The sequence below is a fragment of the Canis lupus genome, chromosome 2 (genome assembly GCF_011100685.1).
Source record: "Canis lupus familiaris isolate Mischka breed German Shepherd chromosome 2, alternate assembly UU_Cfam_GSD_1.0, whole genome shotgun sequence".
NCBI classification, from domain to species: domain Eukaryota; kingdom Metazoa; phylum Chordata; class Mammalia; order Carnivora; family Canidae; genus Canis; species Canis lupus.
The window spans coordinates 63,837,974-63,859,729 of NC_049223.1; the positions used below are offsets into that span (position 1 = coordinate 63,837,974).

The 21,756-nt window shown below is 36.7% G+C and overlaps 1 protein-coding gene across 1 annotated transcript in view; it reads right to left on the minus strand.

Annotated features, from left to right (window-relative positions):
• Window positions 1-536: 536 nt before the first annotated feature.
• CYLD (CYLD lysine 63 deubiquitinase) overlaps window positions 537-21,756 on the minus strand; it is a 66,872-nt gene continuing 45,652 nt past the window's right edge. The window contains 11 exon segments of the mRNA XM_038531067.1: window positions 537-2,169; window positions 3,696-3,912; window positions 4,189-4,307; window positions 5,132-5,240; window positions 6,175-6,307; window positions 11,787-11,853; window positions 12,763-12,854; window positions 14,981-15,103; window positions 16,316-16,457; window positions 17,356-17,521; window positions 18,409-18,788. Of these exon segments, the coding sequence (XP_038386995.1) occupies window positions 1,985-2,169; window positions 3,696-3,912; window positions 4,189-4,307; window positions 5,132-5,240; window positions 6,175-6,307; window positions 11,787-11,853; window positions 12,763-12,854; window positions 14,981-15,103; window positions 16,316-16,457; window positions 17,356-17,521; window positions 18,409-18,788 (1,733 nt within the window). The 3' untranslated portion in view covers window positions 537-1,984.

Consider the following 21,756-nt stretch of genomic DNA (forward strand, 5'->3'; position numbering starts at 1 on the left):
AATGTCCTCAGAAATAATTTATGGAAGTGACTCCCCCCCCCCCCATCCCTCCCAAAGAGCCTCCACACCCTGGGAGGAAACCTGTGCATGCATCCAGATGGGTCCTCTTCAAGCCTTCTGCCATAAGAGGCCAGGCAGGACAGACCTTGAACTTGTATTTTGTTCAAAAGAAAAGGATCTTTCCCTTCTTTTTTAACTGTTAAATACAGTCTTACCTAAAAAGAGATTCTTGGTCATTCCTCCAGATCTCTTAAAAAACACTGATAAGCTCATTCATCCATTTATTCACTCAACACCTCTTTACTAAGGGGTGACCGGTCTTGTAGTTCACAGCCAGAGGAGACCTCAGGTACCGTGCAACCCAGGCCCCTCCCTTGTTACCCAAGGTAGACAGGGGCAGTGCCAGCCCCACAGCCTGGGTTCCTCACCCTCAACCCTTGATCTCGTGTCCACCTCCCTGTTGTACCCAAGCACTTAGCAAAACCTCATGCAAAATTTAGGTACTTTCTCATTTTAAAAATGAAAAAATTACAAGCTGAGTTTTTATACCTTACTATAATTTATAAAACTAATAAATATTAGCAAAATGGAATGATAGAACCAAAGGTAAATGTGACTTTAAAACAACTAATTGCAGGGTTTGTAAAGATTCTCTCCGCTTTTTTTGACATTGAATGTTTTATGAAGTCATATGCTATATACACATGACAACTCTTCTGTCTTTCTCTACGGTTAGGAAGTCTTTCCAGAAGGACAACAATACCACAAAGGGACACTCAGAGAAAACACAGGCCACGGCACATTCCACGTCACTGACATTTATAATCTGTGGTTCTAGGCTACAACATCCACTTGTGGTCCAGACACGCACTGTGGACATGAGCTAAGGAAACATCCATGTTTTACTTATTTAGAGGAGGATGAAGCTGCTGCAAACATGTCAATCAAGTGTCTGATTTGTAACTGCCATGATCTCCTGTGAAATCAAGCTGGATTTTTAGTGAGCAGACTAGCTGACCTCACTGAAGTTCTGGACGGTCTTCCTCACAATGGGAGAGGTTTAGAAAAGCCAACATCTCTTCAGGGAGATTTTAATGAGTATTGCAGATTCAAATTTATTTTCTGATGGGCCATATATTTGTATAGAAATCTATTTATCACCCCAACCATTTAATAAAATTCATTATGCCCTGTTCCGTAAAATAGTTAGAGAGCCTTAACAAAACAAACAAACAAACAAACAAACCTCTCAGCTGACAGTTACTAATGTGAATGAAGAGCTTCAGTTGCTGTCTGTTCGAATCCCCCAGGAAAATTACATCAAAAATAGACGTCTTATGACAAGATCACTGAGATATCTCAAAACCAGAACAAATAGAAAACAACACCAGTAATGGAATTTAAGTACTTTTCTGGCCACTACTGCGGAAACACGGGAGCTCAGCGGGTTGCAGACATGCAGGGGTTGGCACTATAGAGGAGAGAATTAACAAATCAAACTCAGTACAATTTTCATAACTGGATTAAAAGTAGACTCTTAATAAAACCAACATATTTCTTCCTCAAGGCAACCATTAGCTAAAAGGAGAAATGATTTCATATCCTTGGTCCATAAAGAAGACACATTTATTTACATTCTCAATGGACTAGAAGAGGTTTTAAACTGTCACAATTAAAATTTTATGCTTCCAAAAATATCATATGATCAATGCACTTAACTTAAAGCTTCAGGTATTAATAACTTCATTTAGACTTCTTAAAAAACCAACACAAACATACTTTCTAGAGTGCAAAATGCTTCTTATTAAATACTTCAGGAACACAAAAGCAATTTGTTTTTTAAACATAGGAATCCTTTTCAGAAGGATCACCACCACAAAGACATCCATTGCCAGCAATGGACGCTGAACAAAACTGCCAGCTCGGGTAAAATGCAACATTAAGATCTTGCCATCGGTTGCTGCCCCTGCCCAGATGACCCCGTTTATTTGTACAAACTCATTGTCGGACTCTGGTACATGCACATGTAGGCATCACAAAGAAGTCTTCGTGCGCAGCCTTGGATTCTTCTGGAGTCCAAGGAATGCAGGTCCTCTGGAGACATTTTCAAGTACTCTCCTACTTCTGGGCATGGGGTAACTTGAGGAATGTTGAAGCCATTTTGGCCGCCTGAAGAAAAGAGGACGAGCTCTATTTAGGGCAGTTGAGATCTAACCCCCTTTGCTGCCCTGCCCTACCAAAGCGATTTTACAACTCTAAATTTAGAGGAGGCTGATTTCCAAGATCTGAAGGACCTTATGTCACTTCTGATTCCTAGAAGTTCAAGCCTCTTTTTAAGTCTTGACAGTGTTCTCATTTCTTGGTTTCTGAAAGGATTCTGGGGCCAATGGAATAAAACCGGTAAGAGAAAGCATATCCTGAGCAAAATCCAAACCCTGATTTTTAGGCTTCTCTGTTTTCAGTGAGGGAATAGTGTTCCATATACGTAATCGAACAATATCCATCTCTTCATATCCCATGTCCCTTTCCAGACAGAAGCACCCCTGTACACCTTCACCATGAGATCGTTCAGTTTAGAGCACACCTAGCAAAATGAGTACTATTTTCACTTCTCTAAATTTTAAATGTGTATTTGTGCAAGTCTTGCAAGGCTTTGCCTCACAGACTGAATAAGGATGCTGGTATGGTTTGGGGCACTCCCAGAAAGGCTCTCCTGGTCCAGCCTCTCAATCGTTTTTCCAAGTGTCCGACCCCCAGATGCTTTTCAGTTAACACGAGAGCCTGTGATACTGCACGTGTGCTCGTTACATATTTGTTAAATAATGCCTAAGCATCTTCGAATGTGGCCTAGCAGGTGCAGCATCCTCCCCATTTCAGGAAGAAGCACATTATATGCAGAATAGGCTTATTTTTCCAAGAAGGTACTTATTTCTATTCTTTGCTTTGTCATTTAGAAGACAACATAGTGTAGTATAAAAAAACATAAGCACTGAGGTCAGAAAGACGGAGTTAAATACAAGCTATGGGACCTCAGGCACCTCAACTTCAGCTTTAATAACGGGAAAAGAGCAGTAATCTCCATGTTGCAGGGATTTCAGTATAATGACTCAGTGTGCTTCCCAGAGAGCTCGGTGCATGCATAAGCACTTAATAAATAGTGATTATGGATCATATAGAAAAGGAGAGGACCTTGAAAGTAAGAGAAGACAAAAGCTGAAAGGAAAACCTCTGAGCCCTAAAATAAGGATTTTAAAAAGGATTCTTCTTTTAATAAAACCCACATGTGTGTCAAAATATCACAACGATATTATTCCTTAATTTAGTAACAGGGATGTATATGCATTTTAAGATGTGAAGATGGGGTCACCAAGATACACCTGGGAGGCTTTTCATATACGCTCTTCTATTATTCAGAACAGCCTATCCACTATGAACTATGCTACTACAAACTAAAACAGTGCTATACATAGAAGAAAAGTTTTTAAAATACCATCCTGAGGGTGTCTGGGTAGCTCAATCAGTTAAGAATCTGCCTTCGGCTCAGGTCATGATCCCAGTGTCCTGGGATCAAGCCCCCCATCAGGCCCCCTCCTTAGCGGGGAGTCTGTGTCTCCCTCTCCTTCTGCCTCTCCCCCTGCTCATTCTCTCTCTCTCCAATAAATAAATAAAATCTTTAATAAAATAAAATAAAATACCATCCCGATCAGCCATGCTGTCAAAGAAGAGCCAGGCAGAGTCGTCCTTCCCATACTTCACAAAAGCAACATAGTGGCTTGTTTCTATGCAGAGAACAGCAAATAATTCCATCTTCTGGCAGGGGATGCAGCCATGCCTCCAGTCCCAGTCAGGTAAATCTTTGGGAAGTGACACCGGGTTATATTTATGGTTCAGTCTCTTGGGATGAAGGTGGACCTGAAACAGAGCAGGGAGAGAATGTCACTGACGAGCCAAACACTGTGTTTCTGGTGAGGCAGCCCCAGTTACTCTAACTGAATTCAACCCCATAAATAGTAACTGAGTACTTCTCAACAGTCCACCAGGGAACACAGAAGACACATAAGCAGTACCACTTGATTATGAACTCAAGTTAATAATGGTTTTGAAAGCTTTTCAAAACCTGAAATATTTTCAACTACAAATTATTTCCTATTCAAAAAGAGAATATCCAGTTAGTAACATCAGGCTTACTTGAGTGTTGCAGGTTTTACAAAACTGCTTGATGTTTCCAGCGGAGATGTCAGGGTCATCATAACATTCTCTACATTCATACATGGCAAGCCCCCCGCATATCCGGCACTGCCTGGGGGCTAAAACGATGAGGGGGAAGAGAGATTATGGGGTCTTTAAATATGCATTCTTCCATTAACATGACTAAAAGGAAAAGGTAAGCTTTACTGAGAACTTGGACTCAACATGTGCATCCCTCCCCATCCCCATAAATGTTATGTTGTATCTCTGTGGGCTCAGGATATCTTTAAAAAGACATTTTCTCTGATCAAGTGACAATTTTTTAAAAAAACAGTATATTCTCGAGTGTTTTCACATAATTACAAAATGTCTATAGATGAAAATTCAAACATACAAGATGGTATAAAGAAGAAAACTGCAAGCATCTACAATTTCAGTTAGTACGAGATAACCACTGTCAGTACTGCTGTGAATTTCCTCCAAAAATTTTATATCTGCCGATTTACGTAACCCTGTGTGTGTGTGCTTGCATGTGCGTGTGGGGGAGGGGTCCTCTTAGAGAAAGGACCAAATACCTTTTCACTTACATTAGGTCATAACCAGTTTTGTACATTTTGGTCCTCACAGACATGAATTTTAATGGCAGTAGTTTCATTGTACAGATACACCATAATTCATTTAACTACTCTCCTCTCATAGAGATTGTTCCTAATTTCTTAATCATGTGACAATAAATACATTTGCATATAGAATATTTATTTTCATCTCTGATTATTTTCTTAGAATACTCAGAACTGAAAGTACCAGCTTAATATTGCCAGGCCCTTCAGATACTCAATTGCCTTTTTGAAGAACCATATCCTGTTAGACTCTGACTCATAATTAATGAGATGGGCTTATTTGTGAAAAACAAACAAAACAAACTAAAAAATCTTATACTTACTGTCTTCAAGTAAATCTGTTATATTTAACTCCAAAGAAGGAAAAATTTTTTTAAACAGTTTAAAGTCTTTTCCAAATCGAGGCATCTGAATAATCAGGCACGATGGTGCCTAAAAACAAGATACATATATTTTTAGAATCAAAGTGCTGAAAAAAATTTTCCCTATGAAACTGAAGCAGTGACAGTTGCCACACCAAGCTGTGTTTCTGCCGTAACACTAATGGCCTGTACGCAGAATCTGAGTGTGAATATGGAGCAGGGAGGTAGAGCACCAATGAGCCACAAATTTTCAAGTGGTCCAGGATCCATTCCATGGACACCCAGAGGTCAGGCAGGTCAACAACTCTGGGTCTCTAAACTATGATGACAATCTAGAGTAACACTCCATGGTGGGTTTATATTTAAAATAAACGTTTTAGAAAAATTGTTTTGGCAAGTATAATAAAGAAACTGTGGTCACTGAAGGACACCATTCCTTATACTTCAACAAATAATTATAGCCATTAAAAGCTTTCCTTCAGAAATAAATACAATAAAAATAAACCATAAGCGTGTACTACTAAGATCATGAAGACACAGTAAACAGTAAAAGAAAAATAATTTCTATCACTTGTTCACTAACAAATGAATATAAATAAGTGAATTTATTTTGTCTCTTGTTGAAGGAAAAATAAACATTCTTTTTTTGCTATGTTTGGCTAATATGCTTAGGTAAAATGTTAAAATTGCTAAAATGACGGGGTTTTTTTGTTTTGTTTTCGTGTTTTTTAGTACTTCTTCCTTTTGCTCAAATACTACTTAAGTTTTCAAGTTACAAATCTGCTTGATATTTTCTTTGGCACCAAAAATTCAAACAGTTCAATCTTAATTCTAAGGCATTTTCTACATGGACACAACTGAAACACTGAACTTTTTTTTTTTTTTTAATTTGAGTTTTGTTAACAGTCAGTGTGTTCTCAGTGGGGTAAAATTAACAGTTATTGAATCTAGTAGTAGTCTCAAGATTCCAAAGCACTGTCACATAAAATACAATAATCACTAACCTCTGCAAATTTCAGGTTACTGTTGATAAAAGACCATTCTAATAACTGCTGAATTGTAGGAACTCCAACTTTCTCATTTTTTTCCATAAAAATTTGATAGAAGTAACAATCTTGTACTTTTTGACCTGCTGATCTAAAAATATGCAGAAAAAAACACATGATTTCTCTATGAAATGCTAAAGTCAGAACGGGAAGCTAACCCAGCAGTAGTTGAGGACAGAAAAACCAATGACAGGGCAGCCCCAGTAGTAGCTCAGTGGTTTAGTGCTGCTTTCAGCCCAGGGCATGATCCTGGAGACCTGGGATCGAGTCTCACGTCAGGCTCCCTGTATGGAACCTGCTTCTCCCTCTGCCTGTGTCTCTGCTCTGTGTGTGTGTGTGTGTGTGTGTGTATCTCATGAATAAATTAATAAAATCTTAAAAAAAAAAAAGATGACATGGACGGTACCCCTTGGTCATCAGAAAAATGGGTGAAAGACAATAATGTAGATTAATTCATTAAATGTACTTTGCATAAGACCTTAAAAATGAGTTCTTATTTTAGTTTTTATATCCAAAAGTTCCCTAATGATCAGCAGAAAAATAATGGAGTAAAATCTACAGTCAAGAAGCACTATGTGAACAATACCAGAAGCTAAAATCACTTGGTTTAATGTCACTGTCCAAATCTAAAAAGTATTTTTAATCAACAATTCATTAAAATACTGATTGACTGTTCAAAATCCAAAATGCATTTAATGCTTGAAAAAGGAGAATGAATTCTTATGTCTCTGCATGGGACAGACCCTTAGATACCTTCCAGACCCAACTTTTCACTTCTGAAATGAAGGCCCTGAGTTCTAGGGAAGAATAATCATAGCTTCCCAGCAACTTAAAGCAGAGCTAGGTGCAGAAATCAGGTATCCTATTAATCACTTACTATTCTTTCCATGAAAGCATGCTGTCTCTTTAGATGGTCATCTATTCAACAAATACCAGTAAGCTCCTACTATATACCCATCACAGTGTTACCATTATATTAAACCATAAATATTTTGCTACAGGGGCATCTGGGTGGCTCATTTGGTTGGGAGTCTGACTCTTGATTTTGGAGCAAGTCATGATCTCAGAATGGTGAGATCAAGGCCCGCATCAGGCTCCACACTTCAGGGCAGAGCCTGCTTGAGACTCTGCCCCTCCCTCTGTATCTTCCCTCCACCTATGTGCTCTCTCTGTCTCTAAAATAAATAAAGAAAATTTTAAAATAAATATTTTACTATAGAATGTCATTAATCTTTAAAACTAACTCTGCCAAAAGGATTAATAATGTTTAAGTGTAATATTTACCTTTTCGGCAGAATTTCTGTAAAGAATCAGCCTATTTATAGGCAGATTTCAAGATTTTTATGGAAAATTATTAACAGTTTTCATAATGAAACAGCTATTCACAGACCAACCTTCAGAAGCCCTCTGCTTTCCAAAGCAACTTATACCCTGAAATACACAAAACTTACTTAATAAAACCAGGAGATTCAGGAGAACTCACAACAAATAAAAACAAATGATAATCAAAAAGCCTGAAGATTATGCTCTATCAATATTTTACATGGTTGTTGATGACTGCAAAAGACCAGCATTTTTTCTGCGAAAGCAAAAGCATAAAAAATCTTTAACAGGTAACAGGAAAAAAAATAGGATAGGAAACTAAGAAAGCTTAAAGTGGTAGAGGTCACTAGTTGCAACAATTAGAAATAACAATGGTGACAGGGAAAGGGAATCATAGTTGATGCGAACCCAAGTGGCACACATGGAATGAAGAGAACCAGAAATAAGGATGAAGACCAACACCTCTGTGATATTGAGGCAGAGGGATTAGGAGCTTGGGTGGCAGGGGTGGGACACAAGCACTCCAATCTGATGACTACAATTTTAGAAGGCTTAAACCCTAGAGCAAATTAGCTGGTCATGAAGGCACACATATACAAGAATCACAACAAAGCTGGTGCTATGGTAGAGAACTGTACAATTTAGATTGCCATTTCCCACTAAGAAAATCTAGAAGCAGAAGAGTACAAATGCTGCATTAACCTTAGAAGAAAACATACATCTACGAAGATCAAAACATTCATGGAATTGTGTAACATTGGTCTGTCTACCTTTGTAATACAATCCTGAATGGGTAGCCACTAAAATTCTTTACAGATTTCTTGATTATCTAGCACTGTGGAATATAATATACCCATGTAATAAGAATACCCAGACCATATTCTATAATGGGAAGTACTCAGTTTACACAACCTGAAAATTGCCCTGTGTCTTTGCTTCTTGATTGCTGATTTTATTCAATTGTTTTTCTTAGAATTTTTCCATCTTTGCCCCTGAGCACTATCCTCTCAAGTTAGTGGCTGGGACTTCAGTTTCACCTTTCATTACCAGTACTATCATTATTGTTGTTTTTAGAAAATGAAGGCTTTAATTTACCCACATTTAAACCTTGTTTCTTCCTTGTTCCTAGCATACTACTTTCTTACTTTAAGTTCACCTTTGTCCTTCTAAAGTAAAGTACATCCTGTAATAAGTCTCTGGGTTAGGTGATTTAGTCCCAGTTCTTCCTGCTCAGAAATCCTGTGCATATTTCTTATTAGGATTTAAGTCTACAAAAAGCCTGGAAAATATTTAGCTATTATCAATCAAAATATTATTTCTTCCCTATTCTTTCCAATATCTCCTAGAACTGCACTTAGGAATCTGGTCTTCCACGCCTCTTACCTTCTCTTGTTTTCCAACTTCTCTTCCCTTAGGGCTGCATTTCAGGTACTTTCTTCCAATCTATCTTCCAAATAAGCAATTCTCTCTTCAGCTCTACATACTATATCTAGTGATGCTCCCTCTCCCAGCTGTACAGCATATACATGGAGATAGACCTTTTTAACTTCTATTTCTGGGAATTCAATTTTTGTTTACTCTATTTAGTCTGTTATCAAATTCTCATTTATCCTCCTAGGTGGCTAGTCCTTTGTCTCATCAGTCCTGTAAGACTTCAGTGCAGTCTCTCAGACTGTTCCACTATTTCAGAGTTTACGGTACTCCTCCTCCTAGTTTTTATATCGGCAGACTCTCTGAGAGAGCAAGGCTCATGCAGGTGAAGAATGACACTTGAAAAAGAAAAGTTAACGTTTGAAGTATCTTTTTATATCTTCTTGTAATCTTTAAATCAGAAATTCCCCATATGAAGAGGCTGCTGAAAGGGTTGGGGAGCAGTGACCCCTTCAAGGGGTGGCAGAAATTCCCAGAACTTCCCAGGGCCCTCTCCAAAACCCACAAGACCTACAAGCACTGAGATGCACTCCTACATCTGTCCAGCCCTCCTCACCCCCTGAGAATCACAGCTGTTTTCATCCTATGTTATTACTGGGAGTCTAGGACATCGCCAAGGGTTGTTGGGCTACAAAAAAAAAAAAAAAGAAGAAGAAGAAGAAAATTTTTTTAATCATCTGAAATTTATCTCTTCCAGAGGAAATACAAAAGTGACTCTTTTCTCCCAAATTGCCTGTTAGATTTCCTACAACATGTATTAAACACAGCTTTCTTTCCTCATTTGTGTCTGAGAGTTGACTTATAAGATACTGAGATTCTATTTTTGAGCTTTCTATTCAAGTCTGTTGATCCACTTTTATACAGTATCACACTGTTTAATGTCTATAGCTTTGCCTTATAGCTTATAATAGAACTCTTTTTTAAAAAAAAACCTTCAAACTTCAATGTTTTCACCCATTTCATCCTATAAAGAACTCTAAAATCACTTTATAGAGTTCAAAAAAAAGTTAGGATCTTGCTTCCATGTAAGTAATCCTATAAAATATTAACATCTTTAAGTAATTTACTGTTCTTACCTGGAACACAATCTTTCTCACTAATTAATCAAATCGCCTTTGGAGCTCTGCACAAATTTTTAAAAAACACATCTCAATAAAATTTATTTCTTGGCATTTTATACTGTCATGAAGTATGAAAGCATCCCTTTTACATATTTGTTAGAAGGTATATAGAAATGCTAGTGATTTCTCCATGATTACTTTCTATGTGGTCAATTTATAAATTCTTGTGTAATCCAGTAGTTTCTGAACAATTTGCCAGGATTTTCTAGGTATACATACAGCTATCATCATCTTTGAACAGAGAATAAGTATGTATTCTTGATGTTTATGTATCATGTCTTATTTCATTAGTTAGAACATCGAAAACAATATCAAACTGTAATTGTGGTACTGTTCTCCGTTCCCTTCCTTCTATCCGTCAATTCAATGCTGGCATCACACCTCACTTATGACACAAGATAATAAGAATATTTGTCTGTAATAGCTCTTAGGAAAGCAAACGGTAAATTGGCAAGATTTCGAATAGAGAAACCCAAGCGTAAAGTGTAAAAGGGTCCAGGATTTAGACTGTAAACATTTAACTACCTGAAAAGTTCATCCATTTAGAATATCTCCCTAAGAACTTCAGTGCATTAGATTCGAGACTTTCATTTAAGATGGAGGAGAAAAAAAAGGCTAATCACAAAACTGGGGAAAAAAAAGCTAATGTGAGGCTAAGTGATTCTCTGAGTAATGGATCATCAAAAACGGTGTTCTCGGGCAGCCCTAGTGGCGCAGCGGTTGGGCGCCACCTGCAGCCTGGGATGTGATCCTGGGGACCCGGGATCGAGTCCCACATTGGGCTCCCTGCATGGAGCCTGCTTCTTCCTCTGCCTGTGTCTCTGCCTCTCTCTCTCTGTGTCTATGAATAAATGACTAAAATCTTAAAAAAAAAAAAACAGTGTTCTCAAGGTATTTAATCGGGTTGGAATAAGATTCTCTCTCTTTTTTTAAAAGATTAATCTATTCATTTGAAAGAGAGAGAGTGCACACACGAGCAGAGGGATGGACAGAGGGACAGAATCTCAGGCAGACTTCCTGCTGAGCAGACAGCCCAATATGGGACTTGACCCCAAGACCTTGACACGACCCAAAATCAAGAGCTTGTATGCTCAACTAACTGAGCCACCCAAGCACCCATAGAATAAGACTCTCTTACTCTTTAATTTCCCTTGGAAGCTTTCATTAATTAAATTATAAGAATATTTATGTACAGTTTTATAAGAAAATGATTTGCAATAATATTTACAACTAGGGTTAAAATTAAAAGCACAAATTTACACCAAATTCAGTGTTCCAGTTAAGTACAATACTCTAGCGAGGACAATGATTAAATTAATCATGTAATTAAATAGCTTAATTAATTTGCATTGTAGAAACCTAGCACATTTTTTTCTTTTTTTTTTAGATTTTTAAAAAAATTTATTTATTTGAGAAACAGTGAGAGAAGAGAGAGAAGCGTGTGCACACACAAGCAAAGGGAGGGGCATAGGCAGAGGCAGAAGCAGACTCTCTGCTGAGCAGGACTGTGGGATCATGACCTGAGCTGAAGGCAGACCCTTAACTGACTGAGCCACCCAGGCACTGGAACCTAGCATATTAACTAAACAAATACAATATTATGTAATCACTAAAGACATCTTTCTATCCAATGATGGTAGAGAATATGAAGATTGCCTATTTTTTCCAATGCTTCTGTAACAATTTAAAAGTTACCTTATTTTCAACAATGGTTCTACCCTTAAAATTTGATGAAATAGGATATTCAAGAATTCTTCAGGATCTAGGAGAAAATTGAAAAGTAAGTCACAGACAAAATTTTTAAATCATTCTATTTTTTAAATTTATAATAGTTACATTCTTATTCTGAATTCACTTTCATAACTGACACTTTTTCAATTAAAAGCATAGTTCTCAAGTTTTCCTGCCTAATGAAAACCATAGTTATGATAAAGTTATGATAAAGGACAGTCCAATTTTGTTATAACTTAACTGTTTTTGAAAAGATATAGTAATTCATGTATAATGAAGTAATTCCAATTTCTTCTGAGGGGGTTAAGTAGAATAAAATTGGAAATAAAACCTTGTTTTTTCCTGTTTTTGAATAATTAGCAAGTCTCTAAACACCATTACTGGTTATGATATGCTGCTAGCATGTTCAGAGTCAGGAGCTGAATCTCTGAGTAAATCCAGTAGCTAAGAATAGATTAATATATGATCTCTGATCATAAACTTAATTCTAATTGCCCATGTTAGCTCCCTTTATAACTGGAAAGCTAACTGGAAAATGGGGGATGAACCCAATGCAACCCTTTACCCCTAGAAGGAAAACAATGCCAAATACCACTGCTGGAAGAAAGACAAAAACTATTTATTCACTTAATGTACTACTACCAGACAGCTTCTTAAAGGGGTTCATTTTCCCACATATCACTCACCTTTAGAAGAGATAAAGCATTTACAAAAAGGGGACAAAATTGTCCATCACATAGAAACTAATATTGCACTGTATGTTAACTAACTGGAATTTAAATGAAAACTTTAAAAAAAGGACTTAAAAAAATTGTACGTCACACAGAAAGAATTTCTAGCTTAAAATAAAACCCCCCAAGCTACACAGACACACATTTCTAATAATTTCACATATGTTTTCAAGTTATTTTTAATGCATATCCTATAAATTAGGAGCCACCTTTTTCTTCAGAGGTAAATCCTGATGCAGCCTCAACTTTTTCAAGTATTTTCCTCAGTTTCATAATCTTTGTTGCACACACATATCCATATCTACATTAGCAAAAAACAATTAATTAATACTGGCATATATATTACATTAGTATAACACATTTTGATAATCACAGAATTCTTATATAATCCCAACATGTCATACATAAATTAATAGGCTAGCCAATCATTTTGAAAATCACAGTTATAGGCTGCTTGAGGTTTGCAAATTAAAAATCTAGCATCAGAATTACCCTAGACACTACTACATCAAAGTAATAGCTGTCATATACTAATCTAAGAGAAAGCATTTTTAAATTACGTTTTAAATTACGATGACTAGTCTTCTGATTCTATATGCTTAAGAAATTATTTACTTAGAAAAAAAACTTTGAGAACAAGTCATTTTAATACTAACGGAGGAAAAAAATCGCCAAAGGGAATGCTAAAGGGCCTTGATAAGAAACTGAAAATGGAAAAGGTACAATCAAAACAATCATCACGTATATGACATTGTCTCTCATCTTTGAATACAGGACACATTCAGTACGTTCCACAGTGATCCCTGACAAAATTCTAAAGCTAAAAATGCCTTTGGAAGAAACATGAGAAGTCCACGCAGGTTTAACAAGAGCAAGTCAAAAGTAGCTAATCTAATATCCATTTTGTATATTGACTATTCATTCACTCATCAACTCTCTGCAACCAACATACACTGAGCATCCACCACTTACACAGTAATCTAACCTGTCAGCCACTGGGAATACAAAAATGAATTAGGTGATAAAACAGGGTCTCTGCCTTTGAGGAGTTTGAGACAGAGAAAACAGAGGTTTCAGTACCAAATAAAACCAGTCAGCTTTAATAGATAGGAATGCTGCAGACACAGGGAATCTGCCAAGGTCCTTGTTGTGGACAGGACAACAGCCCGGTTAATCGTGATTCTTAACTGGTTGGACAACAGTATCCAAATAACGTCTATTAATGGTCTGATGGTATTTGGGAAGGAAGAAGGAAGTGGTCACATGGCCTAGAGTTTTGAATTTGATCTATCTTATTCCATTTTCAATTACTTGGAGGAAGAAATGGACAGTAAATTTAAAAATCTGCATCAGATAAAATAACTGATGTCAAAATCAAGACTCATAATTATCTTATGGGGTGAAAACTCAAGTCATTTTCATCATTACAGAATGTAAAGAAAAGATATAAGGAGGGAGATTTATTTGCTTATAATTGACTTTCCTAGCCATGTGATACAGTAGGCTATTCTGCATGCCCTTTATTGTTCAATCTTCTGCATTCTGTCATCAAAAGTTCACATCAAACTATTTTTAAATTTTAATCATTAAATAAGAAAAGGGTCTCAAGATTTAAATGAGTACAGACTTAATGTGGACTTTAAATTGCATAGTTTGCTCTCTATATTCTTGAGTGAACAGATTTCTTTCATAGTCTAGGGACCTAACTCTTCATAGTTTAAATTTTAAACTGTGATATTATCCCACATTCACTACTACCACTTATGAAATGTCTTTACTAGAGGTCTCGTAACTTAACCTTATATCATCACAAATCACTTCTTCGTGACCAAAGAACAACACATTTGTAATTCATAAACTAAGAAATGATCAAAATATCATTTTTAAAGGAATGTGCAGGGAGGCCTAACTATATTCCTTTAACCAAGAAATGTGTTAATAAAATATATTTCATCTGTTTCTAATGCAAGACTATTAAATACTAGCTATTCTACAAATTAAAATTTTCTTTTGCTTTTTTTTTTCAGATAAAATTAAGTTTCAGAAGCCAAACTCCACAATTAGACCAGAGAGCATGACCGTTGTTAGGGATACTGCTAGAATGAACTATCATAGAAAATAAGAGTACCTTGCACTTTTTATCAACTTTTCTAAACCTGCTGCAATCACTAAATTGGACAATACTCTACCAAAATGGTTTCATCATTTTATGGCATACAGTATATACTACACCTTAACCAGATTTAATAAATTAAATAAGTAAAGGCAGTAAAGGTTAAAAAGTTACGGCAGCAAAGGTTCAGTCATCCTACTTCATCAAGAGAACAATTTTTCACCCATGAAAACAGGTATAAGTTAATTACTACCTCGAAAAACCATAAATAGGACATCATCTAAAGGCAAAATAATGATAGATCTTCTACTTACATTCGCAGAGGATTAACAATTTCTGTCCTCAGTAGCTCCTGAGTTTCACTATAATATCCTACATCATTCTTTTCTTTAGGTCTAAGTAACACAGTGTCCAGAACAGAACTAAAAGCAAACAAGCTGTAAAATAAAAGGAATATTTTTCCTCATGCTGTACACATATTACAGACACTAAACAGAATACTACAAAAATACCAAACAGATACTAAAATGATAGTTTCTGGGAAACAGAAGACTAAAAAGAATGAGAAGAGAAAAAACACAAAGTCTGCAGAACAAGGAACATACAAACGCATGCTTTGTGCTAACACAGGTACCAGAGACACCCCTCTTAAGGTTCCCATGGTTGAATCATCAGGGTCTAGAGCTCCTTCAAGATTAAAAGACCAATACTGAGAAAGCAAACTCCAGATTGACAGTGTTAAAGGATAAAAATAAGCCTTGAGTATATCAAGAGAACTTTGCAAAAGCTGAAAAGGGGCCTACAAATCTGAGTCAAAGTACAAGCAGACAGCAGAGGAGGAAGTTTGAAACTACTTCCCAATGCAGACACAGGACACAATATAAAATCCACTCCAGATATCATACTTCTCTCTCCCCACACCCCTTTACAGAGATGGAAATTTCTTTAAATGCCAAAGTCACTTGTGAAGGACTAACACTGGTGACTAGCTGGGATCAAAGACCAAGGAATTTTGGCTAATACAAATTTTTATCAGGAAATCTACAAAGTCTCATATCAGTTCAGTAGGGCTTGTTTTTGTCCACACACCTAAGAGATGTACAGTATCCTGCCAAAAGAATGGCCCACCATTTTTATTCTTCTCCCCACTTTTAAAATTTGAACACCCCATTAACTTCCTAACTCTTACAACGTGACTGTATAGAGCTGGCTAGTTACACTCAACTGGCAGCGTATGTGGCTTGATCTCAATGTAAAGCCTCTTGCCATGTTAAGTCATTCAACTTTGGAATAAACTACATATACGACGGCAATTATTTTCTTTTAATTCATTCAATCCCTGATTTCCCAGACACCCTCAAAACATCTGCCCCCATAACATTATCACTGTTACTCCTTACTCACCACATTACTTTTGTATTAATTTTTTGGATATGAGCACATGAGACCGACCATGTTCAAAAGCTTCCAAAGGCTATAATGAAATGTAAATCTCCCTTTCTTTCTTGTTCCCCAGCTACCCAGTTTCTTTATTCAAAGGCAATTAGCAGTTTCTTTCATGCACATGCAACAGGCACACACATGGATGCTCATACACACATCTCTGCCCCCATAGAACTATAGTCTTATTGCATTTATTTGAAACTTACCAGAATAAGGTTGAGTCTAAGTAACAAGAATTGTAATGCCCCTGGATACCCTTCTTCTTTCCAATCATTATCTCTAAACCTTCTTTTTCCATTTTGGGTGGGGTATTTTCTTCCACTACTTCACTCAAGTAGCCGCCAAATGCTGCAAACATAAAAATGAAAATGCTAAGTTCCCTTTTTAATTATTACAATATGTATTCCCATGTATTTCATCATTTTAAAATACATTTTTGTATTCTGAGGTAAAACTTGTTTCATGACTTAAAACCAAGTTAAAACTAGGTTTGGGTTCACTGCTCTTCAGCTTGGCTTGTAAAAATGTTCATTTCAATCTCACTCCCTCCACCATTTAAAAAAGACGTTAGAGTATTAAGTAATGTATAAAAAGAATCTGCCAAGTTAAAATACTTTGTTCCCCAAATATTTTATTTGTCTGAGATGTTTCATCTTTAAGTCAGAAAACAAAAAATTTCACATACTACTTCAACTGTAATGAAAAAATATTTTCCATAAAGATGGCTTTCCTGTTGATAGTCACTTAACTGTCAAAATGCTTCACAACTCTTACCCAAAACTGGAAAGAGACAACTTCAGGAAACTGTCACCCATTATGAATGTTGAGGGGACCTGTCCTCTATCAATCAATCTAGGACTACATCATATAATAATGCTGATTTTGTAAGATATGCTTATTGGTGTACTTAATCCTTCAAGAGAGGGTAGTCCGTGCCCAAGGAAGGCCCCATTTCAATTTTTACCTCTGTGTTTTTAAAAATTAAATGTTAGTGGCCAATAAGAAGGGAAAAAAGTAAGTCTCACTATTTTTCACTTTCCAAATCTCATTTTTTTTCCTGCCTGATACTTTGTCCAAAAGTCCCCTCTTGGGACAACTGTAACTTTCTTGTTACTAAGTAGCAATTTTTGCTGATTGACTGGCCAATGAACATCCAGGAAAAATACATTTTAATGTATGTTACTGCCGCCTACTGCAGAATGGCCTGAGATCAGAAGCAGGTGAGTAAATGAAAGGTGTCCCATACCTAGAGAGTTGCAGCGCTCGATCTGATTGGAAACCGGCTGCAGAGACGCAAACCTGGAGTCTGGCCTGCAGCTCTTCAGTTTAACAAACAGTGCCTTCTTCAGGGCACAGGTGAAGTACCGGGTGCCCCTGAAGGTTCCATCTGTACAGCCTGCACACTCATCTTCCTGAAAAAGAAATGCTTCAGGATGTGCTATTCTGCACCATGCACCTGAGTACACAAGGAATAGAGGTTTCTATTCCATGGCTCATTCTTTCTCAGAATTCCCTCATCACGCTCGTCCCAAGAACTCCATCAGGAAAGAGGAGATCAACTAACCAGTGCTTCAGCTCACAACTCATCATTTAAGAGATTAATTCTTTAATCCAGCCTGAAGTCCTCAATGTATTTTCTTCCAGAATGTAGGCTTATGCCTTCCCTGGTTAACAGGCTCTCCTGCACCATTTCCACAAGTACTGAAAACTAAGGGGCACGGGTGATTTATTTAACAACCTCCCCCTTCCCCAAAAGTAGCCTTTGCTAGCATACAAATGAATTTTTAAGAAATATATTTTATAAGTAAAAGTTAATTGTACTCAAATTATGCTCTCCAGATCATGAAAGGCCAAATGATACGCTTTCCCAATCTCCAAAGGGAAAACTTTTCCCTCTAAAAAGATCTCAAAAAAAATCTCTAAAAATGGCAATTAATCTTAAAGCCGATGAAATAAGTATTAGAACTGACTGATGGAGAGAGATTGAGGAAGAAAAAGACAGTCAATAATAGATTTGTTTTCCTTACTGTATTCTGTTGAATATAATGAGCCTAAACACAGTGTCCTAAAAATCTGTTTCCATTACTTGAACATAGATCAATTATCATGGGGAACAAGTGGGTCAGCTGCTTCAGGGGTGGCAAAGAAGCCAGATGACACGGTAATAACATTTTTCTCTAGTGATGCCTTTTTTGACAAATAAAACATTTTGACCAAAAAAAAAGCATAAAAGGGGGGAAAAAACTACACAAAACTCCAGATAGAGAAGAATTGTGATTTTTAAGTCAAATTAAGTTACCAGTTCCAGTCCAGCTAGCACTTCATTGAGTCCTGGTGGCTGACCAATCCAACGGATTACCCCATAGAAAGGGGGATTCTCTTTAACTTCAGCCAGAGAGCCCACTTCCAGACCATGTGAGTTCCCAGAAGTCATGGCCAAGGGGGGACTCTCCTGGACAGGTGCATTGTTTAGCTCTCCCATCACGGACTGAACTGACAGAGAGAGTGGACTGTGGCCAATACTTCCATTGGTATTGGGCATCTTTGTCAAACTGAACGGTAAAGAGTGAAATCTGTTTTCGGTGGATAATGAGTTCATAGAAGGAGGTTGCAGTGGTGGTGAAGCGTGTCCAAAGTCTGGAGATATCTCTGTAAGCGATTTTGCAGGGTCTTCAGCAACTATAAAAAAATTATCCTTATTTAGAGAAATGTATTCAAGAATATTAAATACATCCACATCTCTAAGAATTAATATACACATCTAGACCAGCTGTCCATTTGACTTTAGGATTCTTATAAGCATTGCATACTTAATCTCTCCAAAGCAGTAATCTACATTCTCCTCCCACCTCCAGATTTTTCTACATCAGTAAATAGCACCCAACTGCTCAAACCAAAAAACTATTATTGATTAGTATTAAATAGGTGATACTTTTTGTCCATAATACAATAGTTAGAAAACAATACAAATAAAAATACCAAAAGATTTAGAAAGACACTTCTAAATAACTAAAGAATCAAAACAGAAATGATTACGTAAATTTATTTATTTGGGAGAGAGACAGAGAGAGAGTACAATCAGGGGGAAGGGATAGAGGGAGAAGGAGACTCCCTGCTGAGCAGGGAGCCCAATGTGGGGCTCAATCCCAGGATCCTGGGATCATGGCCTGAGCTTAACCGACTAAACCATCCAGGTGCCCCAATGATGTAAATTTTTAAAATAAAAAAAGAGAGAAATAAAGAAGCAACAAATGTTTGTGGAACAGTACTTACAAAGGAAATTTATAGATGTAATAGTTTAGGAAAGAACATTAAAGAACTCAAAATACAACTGAGGAAGTTAGAACAGAGTAACCTCCCAAAAAGCAGTCAAGAGGAAAGAATAAATACAAAACAGAAATTAATTAAAGAGAAGATAAACACAGTAAAGAGGATCAAAACCAGAATAAATTTACAAAAGCAGAAAATAATTTAAAAGAAAACACACACACACAAAGAGAACCAAAGCCAAAATTTATTTCCTTAAGATAATGAAAACAGATGCCAGGCAGGCACTGCAGATCAGTGGGGAAAGAATGAACTTTTCTTTTTTTTTTTTTTTTTTTTTTTTTTTTTTTTTTTTTTTAAGAATGAACTTTTCAATAAATAATATTGAGATAATCAGTTATCAGTACTTCAAAAAAAATTAAATTGGACTTGTACTGCATGCTCCATACAAAAATCACTTTCGGGTGGCTTAAAGACAAATGTGAAAGGTAAAACCATAAACTTCTAGAAGGCAATATAGAAGAATGTTCTTTATGATTTTAGGGCAGAGAGAAATTTCTTGAACATAAGTATATAAGCCGTAAAGGAAAAGATATCGAATATGACCACATTAAAATGGAGCTACTTATTCATTAAAAGGCACCTTAGCAAGAGTGAAAACATGAACTGAACAAATAGAAAACACTTATATATATCTGATAAAGGATTAAAATTGGACAAAAGGCTATAAATCAATATAAAAAAGATTAAAAAAACTAGGAAAGATGAATAAAGGGCTTGAAAAGGAAACTCAGAAGAAGATACCCAAATAATTGACACATCAGTGAAAAGATTCTTGCCCTCACAAGTGGATAAAAGAAGTCAAAAGCAACGTGAGATACCATTTCAAAAGTTCAAGGTTTTAGAACATTAACTAATGGTAAGGATGAAGAGCAACTGATACCCTCACACAATGTTGATGGGAGTATAAACTGGTACAACTACTCTGGGAACATGTAGCATGATTCAGTAAAGGAAAGATGTCCATATGACATGACCCAGTAAATGCATTCCTAGGTATACAGCCTAGACACGTAAGAATGTTAATAGCAGGGCTGTTAATAATGGCAGGAAAATAAGAATTCAAATATGCCCATCGGTGGTTGATTAGAGATGTATATTATGGTATATTTAGACAGTAATGGAATGAAACATAATGGAACACTATAGAGCAATGAAAACAAATAAATTATAACCTATTACTAGTGTGGTGAATCTCTAGAACATAACACTGAGGGGATATCACAAAATACATAGAATCTGATTCTTTTATATGAAGCTCAGAAACATGCACAACTAACAGTATACTGTTTAAATAAACAAACTCATAAGACTATCATGAAAACCAAGAGAATGATGAACAGTAAATTAAAGGTGACAGAAGCTCAGAGGAGAGCATGAAGGAAAGGGTTCTAGGAAGCAGCACCAAGGGAATTTCAAAGGTAATAATAATGATTTTTTTCTTCAAGTGAGTCGTGACTATATGGGTGTTTGCTGTGCTTTGTACCTTATTGTTCTATATACTTCATCTATTTAAAATTCTTTGGAAGTGATATTTAATATAGGGATTTTAAGTTATTCTTTTCTTTCTTAAACACTCAACTCCTCAAGCCAAAACCCAAATCTGTAAAGCATTGGGTTCTATCTCCAAAACATATTTCAAATCCATCCTCTCTTCTTCACCTCTATTATCTCCCTAATTCAAGCCACCATTGTCTTTCACCGTATAACCAGTGTCTCTCCTGGTCTGTCCCCCCTTGTCCCTCTCCAAACTAATCACCATACAACTCTAAGAGAGATCTTTTTAAAATTAAAGATTTTACATGATCTTATATCACTCCCCTATTTAAAAACTTCCAATGGTTTCCCAGAGTTTTTATGATAAATACTACATTTCTCACTGATATCAACAAAGTCCTAGATGACCTAGCTCCCACCTACCGATCCAAATTCATTTCCACACCTATTTTCCTTGCTCACCATGCTGTAGCCACTCTGGCCTACTTTCCTTTCCTCAGGTCTTTGCTTTTCCTCTCTCCTCTGCCTTGAATGCTCTTCCTACTTCTTTCCCCGACAGGTTCATTCACATCATCCTGATCTCAACCCAAATACCTTTCCCTCAAAGGGACTTCTCCAAAACACTATGGTAGCTGGCTCCCCACCGGTTGCTTCATTTCCTTCACTGCATGTGTCACAATCAATTATTATCTTGTCTATATATTTACTATCTGTCATACCAACCAGAACATAAGCAAGAGGAGGAATTCGGTAGGCTTTTTCATGTTTTTTCATGAGGCTTCACGGGTGAATCTGCAGCACTTGGTATAGCCACTAACACAAG